This window comes from Salarias fasciatus, chromosome 20, assembly GCF_902148845.1.
Source record: "Salarias fasciatus chromosome 20, fSalaFa1.1, whole genome shotgun sequence".
NCBI classification, from domain to species: Eukaryota; Metazoa; Chordata; class Actinopteri; order Blenniiformes; family Blenniidae; genus Salarias; species Salarias fasciatus.
The window spans coordinates 22,004,879-22,025,016 of record NC_043764.1 but is presented as its reverse complement, the minus strand read 5'-3'; the positions used below and the strand labels follow the sequence as shown (position 1 = coordinate 22,025,016).

The following is a 20,138-nucleotide window of genomic DNA, read 5'->3' as shown; positions in this document are numbered from 1 at the left end:
ATGAAAGCCAGATGATCTATGCTTATCTTTTTGTGACTGCTCTGCTACAAACTGTAACTGTCTTATTTTGAAAAGATTTCATTCCTCAGTGAGCGTTTAATCTCACAAAACACTCAATGTCCGTAAGGACTGTCCGTCTTGCCTTAAAAATTCAACTGGACGTGATTTAGTTTTAAAAATGTTTCACCTTCACCTTCACCTCTAACAACTGATGAAGAGAGTTTTTGCTAAGCAGGTCTGGATGGACTTTCAGGAACAAACAATCATGAATTATTCAACACGCTAATCAGTAGCCAAAATATTACAAGTCAAATATCCAGTTTATCTCGTAAAACAGTATATACTGTATGTACCAAACTAATGTATTTTCTTACAAATCACAACACCTCATAAACAATTCATGTCACCAGAACTAATTCCCAAAACTAAACAACTTAATGTGCAGGTTGAGTAAAAAACAACAACCTCTAAAGCAATGCAACAACGAGCCAAACAAAAACCAGTCAGCACAATGTTTGAAGAAGACACTGCAGATTTATCAAGCTTTGCAGAAAGTTTGACTTAGAGGAACCACAGACACAGGAGAAAGGGCGACGGTGACGTACCATCCAGAGAGAGCCAGTCGTGCTGGGATGATGGCAGTGAAGGCAGAGCGCGGGCCTTGTACTCAAACACCACAGAGTTGGAGATGATCTGGTTGCTGATGGCCACCTGTAGTGTCACCAGGCCTGTATCGTGAGCTGCAGAGGGAGGAGATGGAAGGCATTCAGTCAAACAGTCACATTCAAGACAACAGTATAGATTTGGGTTGCATGAAGTTTCTGTGAGGAAACCAGAGCAACCCGGAAAATTGAAAAAAAAAAAAACTTTACCAACAATAAAAAAAAAAAACGCCTGTGTCCAGCTGGGATCTGAGGCGAGGGCGCTAACCACAGCAATACCATATGGTCGTAAAATCTTTACAATCAATAAATGCAGATAGCACTGCTGAACATTAACTTTGGCTATCATCATTGTAAGTTGTGGAATTAATTGGCGTGTAGTATCTTAAAAAGTCATCACTATAAAATTTGTAATCCCCTCTATAGGTGACACGGTGGGACAGTGGTTAGCAGTGCACACCTCACAACAGGATCCCAGACAGAGTCACCTCTTACTGCATGTCATACATGAACCTTTGGGGTGTTTCACTGGAAACTAAGTCCCTCCAAAATTACACAGGAATGACCATTCAGTTATTTCTGAGTTATAATTAGATTAAACTGTGAGAATGTGCGTCTGCTTTTCTGTGTTGTGTCCTGAGATGGCTTGGTAAACTGTCCTTTTTTTTATAACCCTATGGGGATCAGACAGTCAGATAGATGGATGGCTGTTGTCAAATCTAGCAGGATAAACCCACTGAGATCATTTACTATCCTAAGACTGACCCAACATACATCAAGCTAAAGAGACAGCTTTCAATCGGACTCAGCAGCTGTGTTTCATGACTGAGGCGTTGGTGGCGACCTTCGACGTACGCAGGCCTCCTCTCTTACCTGGGCAGTAGCATCGGAGCACCCCAGGCTGGATGAGAGACGCTGGAACTGATATCTGGTCAAACAAGCAGCTGTAGTTGGAACTGGCCTCCTGCCAGGGTCCCGTGATCAGCACCTTAACCCCACCCTGGAAAACATGGCAAATATTGATTATAATAAACTCATAGGAGAACATCTGCCAAGTCAGGCTGAAGCAGTTCTGATCACACATTTTTACTGCTACACTGCCATCTACAGAGCAATTAGAAGGAGAACAATGAAATGGGAGAACAGCTCTCTGCTGCCATCATGTGGATAAACTATGTAGTTTCACTACGCTGGTTTTACCAAAAACACACAAAGTGACTGCCAACATTATGCTGCCCTCCAGCGGCTGATAGAGGGCATTACTGCTCACAACATCCCAATCAGGTTTGACATTTACATAATCAGAGTGAAATAGATGGAGGGGTGCACTAAAACATGTTAAAAACAAAATAAAAAAATATATTTGAAGACGAACTTCCTGTCAGTGCAACTCACAGTATATCTAAGGTGGTATGTTTCCTCTGGAAGGAAGTGGAGCAGCGGTTCTAACAAGGTGGAGGTCTTACTGTTATACCATACCATATGTGGTCTAATGCACATGGTTTTCAGTTGTTTATGCAGGCAAGATTGTTTCGACTGTTATGCGGGAGGAAAAAAAGAACTCTGGCCCGACTTTCACTGTAAATTATTCAATGTAAATAATTCAGTAGCTGTACGGTTATACAGAGCATTTCCTCTAATATCGAAAATAGATGGCATGTTTGTATTTCAAAATGCAATTTTTTTTAAAAAAAACTAAATGACAGACAGTATAAAAGCACATTTATTATGGCACATAACTGTACCTGTTTCCGGTGACTGACTAATTAATGATCAAAGATAATATCATGTTAACTATTCTCAAGTGGCATCTTGTTTCTCAGCCCACATATAAAGAAGTAATAAAACCAGCAAAAACAGGAAATGACAAAAGATGCACAAATTAAAGAGTTTTGAGGATTTTCAGTACTCAGTTTTGGCACAGAATACCTGAAGACTGAGAAATGTAACCAAACATCCTCAAAACTGGATGGGAAAGATTAGTCAGGACAGCACAGGCTTTCTTTGGCGACCTCACTTTTAAAGGGTCATCCAATTAAAGTTGTGCCTGCAATCTTTCTACAGACTTTGTTCATCCCAACAATCTTCTCCACCACTTTAAGGCAGTGGAGCTGACTGTTTATGAAGGTAACGCACACACTGGGCAGGTCACCAGTCCAAACACATGGAGATGGTTAACCACAGGCACGCAAGCACAAAAAGAAAGACATCAGGGGCATTCCCACTCTGAGGCAGAAATATTCACTAATGCACCAATGTTCTATGTTGTTTTCTCTTTTTTTTCCGTGATCTAATCAATTAATGACAGTCATATCATATTTAATAATCCACAGTACAGAAGAGCAGCTTCAGTAGGAGTCCAACGTTTTGATGAAAGGCAATTTGAAATAGGTTGGATTTGTTGAGTCTGATAAAGTGCTATTTGAATTAAAAAAAAGAAAGATCAATTATCAGCTACACAAAGATGGATTAGTACTTTGTCAATTCTGACTGCATATTTTTTAGTCAGTCAGTGACTATTTACAACCTTCATACACAAAGTTGACACCTGGCCTTGAATTAAGTTAAGACAAAAAAATGACATTTAAAATCATGCTGGAAATTATAGAGTGACAGACAGTCTTGAACAACCGTTAAGTGAATTAATAAACAAAAGTTTTTAAACCAAAGCTCTGACTCAGACTTAACAAAATGTGCTCTATGTTCCATTATGCTCTATTTTGCAAAGTTTTGTTTGAATTCACGAGAACCCTGAATGTAAATCAAAGTATATTCTTATACTTTGTGCTTTAATCATGCAAGCAACTGTATTTGGTAATTCCCACATTTTTCCCTGTTGTTTGCCTCTCACATTAAAAAGTTTGTTTGTTTGTTTATTTTGTTTCGAGTTGAATTTCATTCTCAGTGCTCAGCAGTAAACAAAAATCATTACAATCAATACAACACAATACAATAACAAAACACATTTATATTAGCTCGAAAAGGAGTGGGATGAAGCATAACTTATTATCTCCCACCCCTCTTTACTTAAACTCTTTAACTAAAGATATTACAACCTTCATTATTACACAATCATGTTCGCAGTACCGTTAATAACACACTTTCTTTTTTAATAACAAAAATCATTCTCCTTAATATATTTTTCAAAAGTCATTTCTTTAAGTTGCTTTTTAAATAATTTAATATTTGTACATTCCTTGAACTGTCTTCCCAGTTTGTTCCACAGTTTTACCCCTTGAACTGAAGGACAAAAGCTTTTCCGTTTATTATTTGCGCATCTAACTTTAAAATTATGTGTATGTCGTAAATTATACCCTACGCCTACTCTTTTAGAAAATAAAACTTGGATGTTTTTTTGGGAGATTGTCCTTACTTGCCCTAAATACAATTTGTACAGTCAATAACTCAACCATTTTTAATAATTTAGAATTTGCAAAAAGTATGTTTGTATGTTCTCTGTAACCGACACCATGTATTATTCTTAATGCTTTCTTCTGTAAAATGACAAGAGGGTGTAAAGCTATTTTATAGTTATTTCCCAATACTTCTGCAAGTTGGCAAGAGTCAGAGAAAATACGACTAAATATTTGTAATAACACTGAGGTAAGGTGCATCATTTCAGGACCTTTTGAAATTGTGACAAGGCATGGGAGTTCTACTTAATACTCCTCATAATAACAGAAACAATGTTGTGTTTGTCACATACAGTCAGAGCAAACATGACTGGATTTGATCACAAACATAGTGAATAATAAAGGTGGTACAATACAGTGTGTCCATTCTCAAAGAGACACATTCTACATTCTGCAAGTAATATAGCAGGTAGATTATGAGCACAGTAGCTTTAAATTATTTGTTGTCTGCATGCGGTGATGATTCAGAAGTGGAGGGATACATTTAGATTGCAGGTATAATATAAAACTGCTGTATATTTATATAAAATCAATTGATTGTATTCTCACTGCAGAGGAATTTATTGTTAGACTTGTTGCTGCATTAAACTACAACACATACTGAGCTCCACTGACAAGAGTTTCAGTAGTAATATTGTATATTCAGCTTTCAGAAGCTCCTTTCTTCACTGGGTGAGTTTACTTGCTTGTGCTTCAGAAGGAAAACTTGAAAAGCCTCCTGCTGATTGTGAAACTCATTAACGTAACCAAACAGCAGCGTCTGCAGCCATGATGAATTTATAAACATTTTTATTTTGAGCCCAAGCTTCAGTTATCTTAACTATGGAAGGAGAGCGTTGAGACAGTCGAGAGATTTTGCAGAAACTATGTGAAAGAGACAGACAGAGGAATTTGGAAAGTGATGAGTTCCTATCCTCATCATGACCTGCTGAATGAATTATTTTGATAAAATGTTGTGTATAATTGTGCCGATCAAGTATGATCATTTTTCTTGTTGCAGGTGTTCAAAAGTATCATTTAAAAAAACTGAAAAAAGAGCAAAACGGCAATCTCATTATTTTCAGTTAACATTCAGTTTTGATTACAGATTGTAAAAGGTATAAAAAATAAGGTAGATATATTGACAATTATTCATTTTAATGTCTCATTGTACTTTGATATGAAAACAGAACAAATCATTTTTATGAGTAAATAATTTACATTCAGTTTGGGTCAATAAAGAAATCCTGGAATTAATTTATAAGACAAAATGCATTCGAAGTCGTCAAAGCAGCCACATTTGCCAGAGATAACAGCTGAACAATATTCAGCTCAAATAACAGCTAACAGCTGATAACAGCTCAAATATTCATCAGAAAGTCCTTTTCAACCTATAAATTTGTGGCTCTTTCAGCAGCGTTGCTTTCACTCTGCTGTCCAGCTGATCCTGAACCAGCTGGATGGGGGTTCAGGTCTGGACACGGTGCTGGTCCCTCCTTGTGTTCCAATTTACCATCATGTTGATTTTTTTTCTAAAACTGTTTTGACACAGCTTGGATTTCTGTTTTGAGTCATTATCTTACTGGAGGATGAACCCCTGACCAACTCGATGCATACCGAAGGGTTTTGCATGAGAGTGTTCAATCTGTACAAGACCCTGGATCCAGCAAAACTGCCCCAGACCATCACAGTTCCTCCTCCATGTGAGACAACTGATGCCACACACTGTGAAACCATCACTTTGCCTATTCGACATTGTACACACCCTGCATGATGAACCCAAGATTTCATATTTCGATTCTTCCATCTATAATACTTTCCTCCAGTCTTCAGTAGGTCGATGGCGGTGATTCGAGGTCCAGGCAAACCGCATTGTCTTTTCCAGATGTCTGAGCAATGGCTTTCTTACTGCAGAGAGCCTGTCAAACCTGTAGGTCCACGTCTTCTCTTCACAGTTAAAACTAAGACTTGCTTATTAAAACCACAATCCAGCCATGAGTGAAGCTGTGGTCTGGTGAGCTGCCCATCATGTAAGCTGTTAACTCTGAAATGTGTCTTCTGATTCTGCTGTGGCATTAGGTCTGCCAGATCTCTTGTTTGCCTTTTTTTCTATTTCTCGATAGGAAAAACCTACATTGTAAGTAATATGATGTCTGTTTCTCTTCCATTGTTGAATGCCTTTAAAGCTGTATTTTTAGCGACAGGCGACTTTCTGCAGAACAATGCTGCTCATGCTGCTCATGAGAGTATCGTACCACAGTGTGGTCCAGCACTGCGTTCATGCTGACAGAGGTTGTAAGTCATCCAGGAAAGTTGGAACACTTGTAGGAATTGGTAACACCAACTTTATGGCTTGATGAACCTCCATCACTGCAGAACAGCTTCACTGTGTAAACCCATCTCTTATTCCCTGAGAAAGGCAGTTTCTTAAATTTTTGAAATGTAAAACATATTCAGTTCATTATTTTTAGGGTGTTCTAAAATGGTGGGTGTGTCACTTTGCTCATATTTTAGCTTTGCAAATTTTGTCCCTGTGTGTCTTACTGTATTTATTTATACTGTACTGTAAAGCACTCCTCTTCTTCACTCCCTTTTTATGAAAGGTGCCACATAAAACTTAATCATAAACTGATTGATTGAGCAAATCCTCCAACAACGTCTTATTATGCGCACACGGCAATAAAAATGCTCCATGCAGTTGCACTGAAAATCCTGAAGTCACAGAGAGGCATGCCCCAGAGGCATGTTGTGATAGGTGGATTGCAAAACAGTCCGGTTTGGAACTTTTTTTGGCTCAGAGAGCTGGAAAGTAATTTCCAGAGTGTATGGAATACGAATAAGAAATATTGTTGGTGTCATTTCATGAATATATAATGAAATCCCTCTCTTTCAAGCTCCCTCACTGAATATTCGGTTTCCGAATGCAGTATTGGTATCAATGGCAACATAAGCAGTTTTACTGGTTATTACATGAGAATAAATAATATAATCTATAATCAGTGACCTTTTTTTTTTAAATAGCAAAATCAGCGTATTACAAGTTATCTTTCATTAAAATGATGAACGGACTCCCACCGAAGCTCGATTAAAAAAAGAGAAAAGCTGGTCTGCTCACCTCAGGATAGGACCACTCAGGAGAGTAGTCAGTGACCATGAAGAGCCGGCCTGTGGCCTGCAGCATCCCGAGAGCCCCCTGGGCTACAGCTGCAGAAACCACCTCCGCTACATTCATGTAGGACAGTGAGCCTGCCTCCCCCGTGTTTCCTCCCGCTGCCGCTGCTCCACTTAGAGACTGAGGGCTGCAGCAGGGCTGCAGGCAGAGCTCCGACGGGCTGTACCCAGAGGCCCTGGCGCCTCCATCCTCCTGGCCCTGGTGCGGGGGCCCGCCAGTGGCGTTCTGATTATCAGAACTGTGCGAGGCGACCAGCTGGTGAGCGTATAGGGCCCCTCCGGCCGACATGGCCGTTCCACTGCCGTCCACTGAAATGAAGTCGTTGATGAGGTCGGAAAACTGGTTTCCAAAAGAGATGTCAAAGTGATCCAGACTGATCTCCATGCCGGTCCCTCCGGCTCCTCCGTTACTGGCTGCCCCGGCCAGGCCTTGGTGGGCTCCAACGGCGTTGTAGAGGCCCTGGACCATGCCTGAGCCTTGCAGGAGAGGTTGAAGCTGCTGCTGTTGCTGATTGCGGTTGCTGCCATCATTGTTGTTGTTTCCGTTATGAATTACGACTCCCTCGCCTCCACTTCCAGTCCCACCTCCGCTGCCGTCGGCGGCCTGTTGCAGGTAGTGCTCTGCTCCTCCTCCCTCGCCATTTCCCGCCCCGCACGACTGAATGTGATCTCCGGTCTTCAGGAGGTTTTCAGCTCCATTCTCTGTGGCTCCAGCCTGACCTGAATTCACGTTGCCAGCCTGCTCCAGGCCAACCACCTCCTCGTGCTCAGTGCCCAGTCCGGGAAAGGTTCCCTGGTACTGCAGCAGCTGGAGAGAGCCGGCCTGGCCCGGCCCCTCAGTGGGTGAGCCTCCGTTACAGTTGGCCCTGTGCTGGGTCTGATGGGCCTGATGATGGTGATGAAGGTGGCCGTTCGTGCCGGGTGAGTCTGTTTTCACTACCTGCAGCCCCATGTAACCTCCAGAATCATGGGAGTTGTGCTCCATCATGTGTGTTTTCTGGCCCATGCCGGGCCTCCCCTGCTGAGTCTGGCTGTTCTGAGAGGCGTCCTGGAGGAAGAAGCTGGGCGAGCGATTCTGGTGCTGCATGTGAGGACTGGACATGGCCTGGCCGTAGCTCACCGTGGTGGCGCTGGAAGCGTAGTCTTGCTTGGCATCAATGGCGCTGAAATCCATCTGCTCCAAGGTGGTGCTGGGACTCAGGCCTCCACCAGAGGGAAGCAGAGAGCCAGACGCAGACAGGCTGAGGCTGCCCTGACCCGAACCGGCGCCGGTTGGCACAGACACTCCGCTGCCACAGTTCACCACCACTCCCACTTGGTAGCCACTTTCCTTGGCCAGCTGCTGCTCGAAGGACGTGTCTTCGGTCTTGATGTTCTTCACCAGAGCCGAGCTGAAGGTGTAGCCGTTGTCCGTCATGGTGGGGGAGCGCTGCATGCTGCCGTTGGTGTTGCTGCTGCCACCAGAGGAGGAGGAGGTGGAGGAGGAGTTGCCCTCTGTCTTCATGGCGCTGCCTCCATAGGTCTGGCCCTGCTTGGGGTTGTTCAGGAAGCAGTCGGGGTCAAAGTTCATATTGGTCTCTGGGATTTTGATGGTTCCAGAGTCCAGACTGCTGGACAGCACCAGTTCCTCAGACACCCCAGCTGTGGACAGCATGGCGAGGCTGTCTCCCGCCGTGGTGGTCCCAGGCTCCCCAACTCCGCCACTGGGGAAGGCAAACTTGTGACGGTCGGAGGTCACAGACAGCACCAGGCCCTGCGAAGTGGCGTCAGCACCCATCAGGTGAGTGTTGGGGCCTCCGGTGGGAGACATGCTGTAGACGGGGTCTCCGGTGACCTCGGACATGAAAACGCTCTGGGAGAGGCCGGACATGACGGAGGCCACGTGGCTCATCCCCGTCACCACGGGGCTGTCCGCCATGTCCGGGTCGCTGTTGAGGCCGCTGCTGATGGAGACCGGGGAGTTCTGCGTGGTGTCGGGGACCTCCACCTGGTTGGTGGAGGACACCTCCGTGCTGTTCTGGTGCAGCAGGACGGGCTTGTGGACTTTCCCGTTGCGTTTCTCCCTGGTGGCGCCCCCTCCGCCGGAGCTCTTCCCTCCGCCATGGGCAGTGTGCTCAGTCTTCCCCTCGGACACGTCGTTGTTCTGCACCTCGGAGTGCGCGCTGCTGTAACCTCCGGACCGCGGGTCCACTTTAGGGGAGATGATGCGGTGTTTGGCGCTGTTGCATTTGTGATGCACACTGCTCCCTGCACCTATAGGAGGGCACAGAGAGCGAGAAAGATTGGAGAGTCGGTCGAAGGAGGAGGCAGAAACAGCAGAAAAACATAAATATACTGTATTGATTTCCATTTTATGACAACTACGCTCAATGTACAGACAAAAATATGATTTTTTCAGTTTGTGTTTGTTTCTACAAGTTTGTGAAGATAATTCTCATCTCAGCATGAAAAAAACTGTCCTCATTATGCGTCAGTCGGTGAAGTGTACGGGAAGGTTTGCGTGGCTTGTTACTTCAGAAAATAAAAATAAAAGTGGGGTATTTTCAGAGAAATTTCTCCTATATTAGTAAACCTTTGCTCTCCAAATTCCTGTCCTGGGGAGAAGCTTAGTGAAATAGCGCAGCTGAAAATACCTGATTGATTCGCATAATTTTGAGAGCAGCTGGGCTATTTCAGATTAAGCTCTGACACAGATATCAGTAAACAAATAATACCATTCCTACAGGCTTTACCCTCTATTTCACTGGAAAATCATCTCACAATAAATGACCCCAACAACCAAACTCTGATCTACTGAGTAATAAACAGTATCTTTACGGCCTCCTTGCATCTCCTACTAAATTTTCCAGGAACGGGACCGGCTCCCTCCCACCCCTAAGCCCTTACCCAGGGTGCCTGTGCACAGGCAGTTGTGAGTCCGGGGAGGTGGCTTAGTTTGGTGGCTGTCCAGAATCTGTTGCACTAGCTGCTCCACTGAGAAGCCAGAGCTGCTGTTCCCGTTGCTGCAAGTCCACTTGATGCCATGAACTGCCGGGAGAGAGGAGGAGGAGGAGACAGAGACGTCAGCCAGCCCAGCAGACCACCAGCCTCGCCAACCCCCCGCCCCACCCACTGCTCTGCCTGTCTACCTGCCAGAATGACTCATGCTGCACTCTGGACCCCTCTCGGCCCGAGTTACCTCGGCGAGACCTCGGTAAGACAATTATCAGACAAAATCCTACGTCTGATAATCCACTCGCCGGTTTGGATGGAATGTTAACGTCGCTTTCTTATAAGCATTTAAGGGGCTTTACGTTTGTCTTTCTACTTCATCGCCCTGCGCCTTGTCATGTGTTTCCCTTGATACTAAAACGGCTTTAAACTTTTTTTCCCACATGCCTCGATTCTTTCCTCACTCAAAAATCAAACAGTTGTTTTTTTTTTCTTTTTTTTTTTTTCTTTCTCCCAGTACCCTCTCACTGTAATGTCAAGCCTTCTGAATTAAGTTGCTCATTTATGTGCTTCTTTCCCTTCAGGTGTCAGTACGTGTTACTGCTCTGTGGCGTCTCCTCTGCGAGTGCAGGAAGAGGTGACAGCGAGCTCAATCCTCCTCCCCCCTTCCCCCCGTTACCCCGACCCATGACTCCGCTCTGACAGGGAAAAGCCTCTGGGGAGGAACATCACCGAGCTCCTGCTGCTGGATCTGCTGCACCCAGGGAAAAAGGGAAGCTTGCGCGCGCAAAGCTCACACTCCCCACCTCAGTCACACCTCGCGAGCACCTTCTAATACTTTTCATCGCTCCACTTGTCAAGCAGCCACCACTTCTGATGAGACCGATGGTGGTTTTAGAGGCTGTGAGGTGGTGGGAGACACCGCTGAGTGCTACAGCGCTGGGGCTCTCAACCGAGAAAGAAGGTAATATTTCAGCGGAGAGGCATATTTAGACTATCAAACAAAATCAAGCAAGCTTTAATTCAAGTCCCCTGCACTTCAATTCCTCATTTGGTTAAATATGCAAGGGGGCGATATATTAAGAGAGCGAGGTTTTAGAGCATGTGTGAAAAACAGCAGGAATTTGCTTCGTGCATGTCTGTTTGCACTTGAGATAAAAAGAGATGAAAACAGCATAAGAGGGTGAGGGTAATGCAGATTAAAGACAGAGCTAGTTACACTGAAGTGGAAAAATCTGGGAAACATGATTGGATGACTGTGATAAGGATCTAACTTGAAAGCTTTAAGATCTTTTTGGCAGATTACAGGCTGGCCACCAGCAGATGTCAGCAGAGCGCCTGTGATCAAGCCGAGATCACACGCTCCACAGACAACTCACTGTGGCAGGTTATAGAAATATAAACAGGATTCAATTTGGTGTATTATAAAGTCAGATTTATTCAGCTGTTAGTCTACAATGAGTGAGTTGAAAAAAAGATTGGACATTAAATGTGACAGGAAAGTTTCGTCTAATGTCATTATAATTACTGCACAAATAATTGCATCTGTCTGGGGATTCCATTAAACAGAGCGGCTTGAGTCACCATTAACCTCCTGACAGTGTGTTATGCAAACAGTACAAATGAGATGATGCTAATATTACTAACAAAGAGATAATAGGGCCATTGGCATACTAAAAATGCTGCCATGAATCTCGCTTTGTGACGGAGCCAGCGGGGAGGCTGCGGGCCCGAGGAGCGTCCGCTCTGCTGATCTGACTCAGAGAGGGTGACGGAGCAGGAGTCACAGCGTAATGCCACAACTTACATCCACCATGCAGAGCCATTCCTGTTTGTCCAAACAATCTCGTCTCCCCTCTGCCCCAATCCCTCATGCCAGATTGCCACAGCCCTCTTCATCTAGACGGGTGTCACCCCTGCAGGCTATGGGTTGTTGACATACAGTTACCACCATGTCTGCCTGTCTGCTCTTCTCACTGAGGGTTATATTGCAAAGCAGATGTGACAGGAGCAGCGCCACAAGGTTTAATCCCGGTGGCGGAAAAGGCCGCGGCACCAACCGGCAGCCTCGTCACACGATTATTTTGACGATCTCATCCTGTCGTGCTGCCCTAATGACAAACACAGCTCATCTGTAATGCATATCCCACCTATAGCTGCCTCTGCACCACCGGGCACTGTATGTGCTGCTGGAGTACAGAGGTTTACACGATAGCCGGCCCTGTATCTCTTGCCTTCATTGGTTTTTCTCGGGCTCCGTCTAGCCTGGAGACAAGCCTTCTGTCTGTCTGAGTGTTTGTTAAAGCTGCTCATGCACTATCTGTCAGCAGGCCAGGGGCATAGCTGCGGAGTGCTGCGTGTTTATTGCATTAGAGCGAAATAGTGAATCAAGCTGGCTGCCTTGTCTATGGAGCTGTAGCGTGACGGAGGAGTGATGCCACTCTCTTACCCCCTTTTGCTTCTCCCCTTTCGTATCAAACACTGCGGGGCGTTAAAGATGACGAGGGCAGACGGGGCCATGTTTCACAGGGCTTATATTTGAACCGCGGTGTGCGAGCATGCGTGCATGAGAAAGCTTCAATGACTGAGAGCACGAGCGCTGGTGTGTTTTTGTCATGTGGAGACAGAATAAGCTCAACTGATCCATGAAATCCACATTTTCCCTTTGTTGTTTTTTTTTTTGTATCATTAGAGGTGTCAAATGGTTTGTGCAGCGAAATATCGTGAAGAGAATAACAAAAAGGGAGCTGAAGACGAAAAGGGGTAATTATAGTGCAAAAGTTGACATTGTTCTGGGAAAGTAACTGACAAAAATCAGCCTCTAAAAAGGGAAGCGTCATCATTATAAGAACTATTTTATGCATACAGCCTCACATAAGCACGTATGAAACGCATGGTGCTATACACTCCGTGAACCGAGCTTTCGGCATTCAACACTCACATAGCAAAAGTTAGTTTTGCACAGTCCTGATAAAAAAAAAAAAAAAAAAAAAAAAAAATAGAGAGGCAAAATTTGTCCTGCTGGTTTATCTAGGCAACCTCTGAGGAGAAAAACAACTCACTGCACTGCACACAAATTCAAGGCAAACATCTTAAAATATACAGGTCAGCTGGGGAAAGACGTACTATAGCTTAAAACCTAATGTATGATTTAAGATGAAGTAATGCATGGTTAATACACCATGACTTCATCGTAACTCTTTTTGCTTCCTTCACTGGTTCAGGGGGTTGCTATGTTAGAGAGCCACTAGATGGCAATGTTGCTCCATGAAGGAGCCCATGTTGACATGTCGGATATTCTCTGAGACTGAGCGAGGGATAGAGAGAAGAAGAAAGACAGAAAGCAGAAGAGTTTTTTTTTTTTTTTCTCTTTATGTAGCCCCCTCATGTAGCCTGGCAGCTAGAAGGCATCTCACACTCACCCTCTTTGTCCCAACAACTCCCAAAGTTAATGACTTTACCCATTACTGCAAATGGTGCTTGATTTTTACATTAAGCCTCAGATGTAATGAATACAGTAGGCTGCTGTAGCTCAGTGGCTGTCCTGAGGTGAGGCTTTATGTTAAAATGTGCCACAACTAATGTACTGACGAGGGTAAAAATTTAAGTGAGACCTCAGCGGAGGCAGCCTGGGCTGCCTGGTCAGTGACTGCCTGCAAGTGGCTGTAAAGCTGCTTTCTTTACCTGGCCACATCGCCAATAATTGGCCCTCAGAATATCAGTCAGGAGGCTGCTGGGTTCTGCCAGACACGCCCGAAACACATGTCTGTGTTTCTGAAGTTATCTTAACATCTCCGCGAACGATTTTCAATGCCTTACAAAATCTACTTTTGGCTATTATCATCATCAAACAAAATCTTGATTTTTTTCCACAACATTGCCTCGATCTTTGTGAAGGTCTGGAGACCAATAAAAAAACACACAGTGCAACTCATAGAGCATTAGTGAAGCTGATAACAACCGGGATCAATTTGATGAGGAGGGGGTAGAGAAAGACAGAAGGAGCCGGTGAAAGGGTGGAGGGGGATTTCTGGTGAGTCAGACGTTCTTGCTCCCACGCACAAACATGAATCAATAACCAGCTTGCTGCCCTCCTCTGCCTCGACTTCCTTCACGGGCCAGAGGGGAGGTGCACTTTCAGACCGGCCAGAGTGGTGCCAGAGGTCTGGCGGATGATCTGAACTTTGACCCAGGTGTATCAGACGGCTCCAGGAAGAGCACACTCATATAACAATGCAGGAAAACTCGCCGAAGACGCTACCTGACCGAGCTGCTGAGGGCACTCGGTGTACCAGAGATGACCGAATGGGACAAGACATCAAATTCCTCAGACACAAGCAACTGCAAATAGATTCAATCTTTTCATGCAAGAGGCGATGCACACATGTATGTAGTTTATTAACCCTTTATGGGGCACTGGTATTGGATAAATGGAGGTTTTCAAGACCTACTTTTAATTTTTTTTTTGATGGTCTATAGTCAAGCCTGTAAGCACAATTGATATTATACAATCTGCTGGAAAGTGTAAAAATGGCCACAACTGGTAACTGAATTTAAAAGAAGAAGAAGAAAAATCTCTAAATACGTTTAAATTCTCTCTGGAAAAGTTCTGTTGTCTCACTCTAATCGCTGAGCTCAATCGATCAGTCAATCAATCAATCAATGGTGCTAATGACTGTCTAAAATGTGTTTTTCGATGAGGAAAGTTATGTGTTTGCCAATTCTTTTAGTCGAAAATGACCATAACTTGCTACATAAATGGCCTTGCTGCTGTTCATGATTTGGAACGAGGGTTAAAAGACCCAATGAATGATCAGTACGAAACGGGATTGTCTGAATACTCACACATGGGCTTGAGCTGTCCAATCAGCTCCTCCTTGGTCCACTTGGCCCACTCCTTCTTGTCTGTATTGATGGAGCACAAGATCGGTCCACATGGTTTCCCACAATCCTCGATGGCTGGGACATTCAAATAGTGGACGAGAACAATGTCAGGGTTCTGTGGGGGAAAAACACACACACACACACACACACACACACACACACACACACACACACACACACACACACACACACACACACACACACACACACACACACACACACACACACACACACACACACACACACACAGAGAGAGAGAGGTTAGGAGAGGTGACATAATGGAGAGTCTGCAGCGCTGCTTCTTGATGATACGACAGCAAAGAGCAGTAGTGGCACACAGATACTGTGGCTCAGATGTGAGGGCTTTTATGTAGAACAAGCCAGCTGGTTTGTGAGAAGTAAATGTTGCTGAATTAGAAGCACTACAATGGAAACCCTCACACAGACGGCAGAGCCCGAGAACAGAAGAGGAGATGCATAACCCAAAAACACGACCAGGCAGCAGAACAAATCTGGGATCAGAAATCTGCAATAATCTCACTCATTATGTCTGTCTGTATCTCCCCATCTCCAAATGTGTGTGTGATTGGATGTGTAACCCAGTGTGAGTGCGCTCCTCTATGTGTGTAGTTGTGTGCGCATATGTGTGTTAATTACAATGTGTGCTCATGTAACACACTTATGGCATTTTGTCAAGTCCTCCCACATGGTGAGATGATGCCCTCAATTAACTCTGCCTGTATTTACCAAGTCAAAACTCAATAATTTGCTGCCTGCAAATTGTTACTGGGTTACCTCTGCAAATTCGCTAAATTGACATCTTATGAATAATAGGTAGTGTTTAAAGGAGTGTTGTGCAGGTGTGAATAGCATCAATTCACTTCTGTAATCCTGAAAAGCTTTGATTACCAAGCACTCAGACAAGAAATGTTCATTTTCAGTCCTTATCCTTTTCAAATCCACTATAAACATTTGACTGCCAAGAAGCCAACAAACTTAAAACACAAATACAGAGTATGATATTGCAGCAGTGACACAGAGCATACAGTCAATTGAAACTAATCCATGTGCAAGCAAATTTAGGGATTTATACAGTCAGTGAAAGACAAATTGTCTTCAGGTGGTCCTTGGTTGTAAGTATGTCAACGTATTTGAGCCAGACGAGGAAAAAAAAAGGAAAAGAACAAAGTTATGATAATGAAAATTGGGACAAAAGGTTTACTTTATTTTATTAACGGTTCAGTTGAATTGTCAAAATGATAAAAGTGTAATATCGGAACTGAATTTTAACTTCATCCTAATCCAGTCTGTGTTCCCGACATTTTTTCTTTAATATGGCACATGCAGTTGACATGTTTAGACTAAAATTGAACTATGCTGACTTTATTGCCCTGATGATTATTAGTAAGGTTATTTTCAACAGTTTGACTCTATTTCACCTTTATTCTTATTCTTTATTCTATTTCACCTTTAAGCAAACTCTCCTCTAATTGGGGGTGCATGGAAAGCTCTGCCACAAAAAAAATAAATAAATAAATAAATAAATAAATAAACCATGTATTAATTATGTAAAAAAATATTTTAGTTACACATCAAATCAAACAGGAAAAGTAATCAGTTTTCACCAAAACACAACTCAAACGACAATCAAATATATCACCTAAGAAGAAAATCCACGTAACTCACACACCTACACTACACAACAAAAGAAAGCTGAGTCTTTACAAATGACGAAAATAAAAAAATATAACACATTCAAGCAGAGACCTTCCTGCGTGTTTTCTTTTTCCCCTGAAATGTTGCCCTAATGCAAGGTTGGACTGTTATTGTTAGCTTGTTGTGAATATTTGTCCTTGAAAAGCTTGTAACATGCTGTTGAAGGGAAAACCAGTTTTCTAGCAAAAAGCCATATGAAAAAATAACTATACTGATATTGAGATAAAATGTTGAAAAGTGCTGATTTCAGTATACAAATGGGAGCTCAACTCTTCTCAAAATGCTGAGTTAATTCTTTACACTGTTCTGCTTGACATTCTGACTTTTTTGCCAAATTTTTTTCTGCATTGTAACTTAAAAAATCATCGGAAGAGTAACTAGACAACATATGAAGGTGATTCTTATCTTTTGTATTGTATATATTAAAGAAAAAAAATCACAGCTTTTGCACTGGTTTCTTAATGTTGCTCTGATACACTTCTGCACTGCTGTTGTTAGTCTGTTGTGAATATTCAGCATAGACTGTGCTTGAAAGCCAAAAGGGAATACTTTTTTTGGGGGGGTGTAAAAATAAACAAGACAAGATACAAGGCTGGACAAACCACCAGAGAGTGGTCGGAAAAAAAAAAAAAAAAAAAGCCATGACAACGCCTGTGTGTGTCACTGCAGTTTGAAGCTTCATCAGTACTAAGTGGGAAATAAATCAAGGTGCTGCTACTGTAGGTCTGTGCTCCCTCTCAGTGTGTACCATTAATCTGGAGCTACGCCCCCCTCGCTCCGCTTGTTACATCAGACAGGGGTGTGGTTGGGGGCACACAGATACACAGAAACAATTATGTTTCTGAGAACACACCAAACATACCGGCGACGGCCACCTCCTCTGAGCTCCAGTCAAAGCTCAGTAGTATGTAAAGCAGCCTCAGGAAAACAGATGACCTTCCCACAGCACTTCCAACCAGAAGCTGTTACACTATAGCGCCGCTTTCCTTGTCCTCTGTCATCGGTAGGGACACTGGGTGACGACTACTGCTCGGTTTGGATGGAAATGGCACAGGCGGCGTTTGATGCCCCAGATGGCATCACCAGCTGTGTCAATAGCCAAGAGATGCCCTCAATTTTTACTTGGAATGAGAGCGCAGTGTGTAGACGGCTCCGTTCAATTATGAGCGGGCACAAATGTAGCGGGGACGCGTGGTCGCGGGGAGCAGTGAACGCGCCCGGACGCACGCCGTGCGCACAATTAAAAGTCGCGCACGTTCAAAGAAGCTGAGCGAGGAAGGACAGAATCTTTAGTACCCTGTAACACTCGCACGGAACACAATCACACCCGTGGTCACGCACAATCTCCTCCTTCTAACACCCACACTCCCAGCTGTTTTCTACCTTCACACACACACACACACAGGCACGCACACACATACACACACACACACACAAAGGAATAAACCATGTGGCAGGCTTCCAGCTCATACAAACACAAGTAATCTGTGTGTCGCCGTGTTTTACTATTAGGAATCTGCTATCTGTTGTTATCTGCTGAAGGAGCCAGAGGCACATAACGTCTGGAACTTTCACTCTCTTTTCCCCTTCGCCTTTTTTGTTGTTGTTGTTGTTTTTTGTTGTTTTTTTTCCCTCCCCATCTACTTTACAACATATTTAACAGTTCTCTTCCAACTCGGGCCTACCTCCACTTTGTGAGCAAAACAACACAATGAAAATGTAAAGCGTCACATAAATCTATCAGGATGGTAATTTAATTTAATTTCCTGCTGGCTGCTTTCTTTTTCCACGGTGTAATATTAGGAGTTGGTTCTCCAAGAGTAGGGGGAAAAGGCTGAGGGGGAACTTTTTGCCTGGATAGTCTTTTCTAGAGAAAATGAGATCTCATTAACTTATTGATTAATTGTGTAATGTAGTCTTTTGGTTGTTTTTTTCTCTCATTTCCCATGCGGGTCTCAGGGCTGCTTTCCAGCCTCACTTCCGGAAAGACTTGGATAAAGTTGCAGGAACCTGTGGTGTGCATAAGGGTGTGCAGAGGTTTTAGGCACTTGAGATGGTTAGATCCTTATCCATCACACAACACCATCATGAAAGCATTGGACTGGTCCCAAAATCATTCTGCAACCTGAAGAAATGATCCCAAACATACAGCCAGAGTCATAAATAATTAGCTTCGGGGACAAGAAGAGTACAAAGTTTTGCAGCGGATGTGAGGCCCCCACGGAGCCTGATCTCAACATCACTCAGTCAGTCTGGGATTACATGATAAGGCAGAGGAAAGTGAGACAGAAAAACTCCTCTAACTTACAAAACTGTGCAAGCTGGAAAGTCTGTGATGAAAAAGTAAGTTCTTTTTTTAGTTTTCGCTGCACTTAATATGAGGCTAAATAATAAATGCAAATTCATGGCATTATTACCGTAATCCAAATTTTTTGCACATGACTACAGCCATTTGTGTGATATTGTGTTTGTATATCAGCTTGGCACTGCTCGCCAGCACTGCGTGCCAACCATTCGCATGCATTAAAGCATGAATGTATCATGTTTGCATAAAATGAAGCGTGTCTCTAGCCAGCATTTTGATGTTGCTGTGTTGTGTTAATGTTTACTGCGCCTCCCCAGAACAGATGGATAGATGTTGAGCTAATTACTAGCAGAGTCTTGGGGAGTCAGCCATGGGGGCGGAAGGCCTGCTGAGTGGGTGGTGGAGCGCCTTCACGCCCCTCCTTCCACACAGCCCATCTCGCAAACGCAGAGAAATACGCCAACATACAGAGGGGCGTGTCCTCACATGTAACTAATAAATACACAGTGGTGCACACACACACACACACACACACACATTCACAATTCTGGGACAAGCAATCAACTATTCACACCCAATCATTTGCACACATGTGCATACGTGATATGCAAGACATCGCCATCGCAACTGAAGGATAAAGGTGCTGTTGTAGCCAGGCAACAGGTTTCTCTGGCACCCACGCACTCAGAGGCAGCCAGTGCTCCAACAATCTCTCAGTGACTGCCTACCTCGTCCTGAAGTCATACACACTGTTCTACTCCAAAAGACGAGGAGGGAGAGAAAGAGAGAGAGCTCCGCTAATGGAGCTGAAGACACAGACGGAGTTGGATGTCGCCGGAGACGGATACAATGACCTTCTTCTTTGCGCTGAATGTGTGTTCGTGAACGTGCATGTTGAGCTGCTGCTCAGATATAACGAACCGAGACTCCGGTACAAAGAACATCTATTGGTGGAACCCGGTACGAGTGGTCAAGTAACGCGTCCGCTGTCTCGTTAAGTCTCTGTGACCCTGCCACAATTCTGCCACTCTCAAGGAAGTCCTGCATGTACTGTAGCTACTTTAACAGCTCCGCCAT

The 20,138-nt window shown here is 43.9% G+C and overlaps 1 protein-coding gene across 7 annotated transcripts in view; it reads right to left on the bottom strand.

Moving 5' to 3' along the window:
• camta1a (calmodulin binding transcription activator 1a) overlaps positions 1-20,138 on the bottom strand; it is a 307,545-nt gene that overhangs the window by 21,965 nt on the left and 265,442 nt on the right. For 6 of the 7 annotated variants that reach the window (XM_030119532.1, XM_030119523.1, XM_030119524.1 and 3 more), the window contains 5 exons: positions 15,002-15,155; positions 10,112-10,252; positions 7,170-9,478; positions 1,536-1,662; positions 606-740 (listed from right to left, as the gene is read on the bottom strand). In XM_030119532.1, coding sequence (XP_029975392.1) covers positions 606-740; positions 1,536-1,662; positions 7,170-9,478; positions 10,112-10,252; positions 15,002-15,155 — 2,866 coding nt within the window. The remainder of the gene's footprint in view (positions 1-605; positions 741-1,535; positions 1,663-7,169; positions 9,479-10,111; positions 10,253-15,001; positions 15,156-20,138) is intronic. The other variant, XM_030119527.1, reaches the window with a different exon arrangement.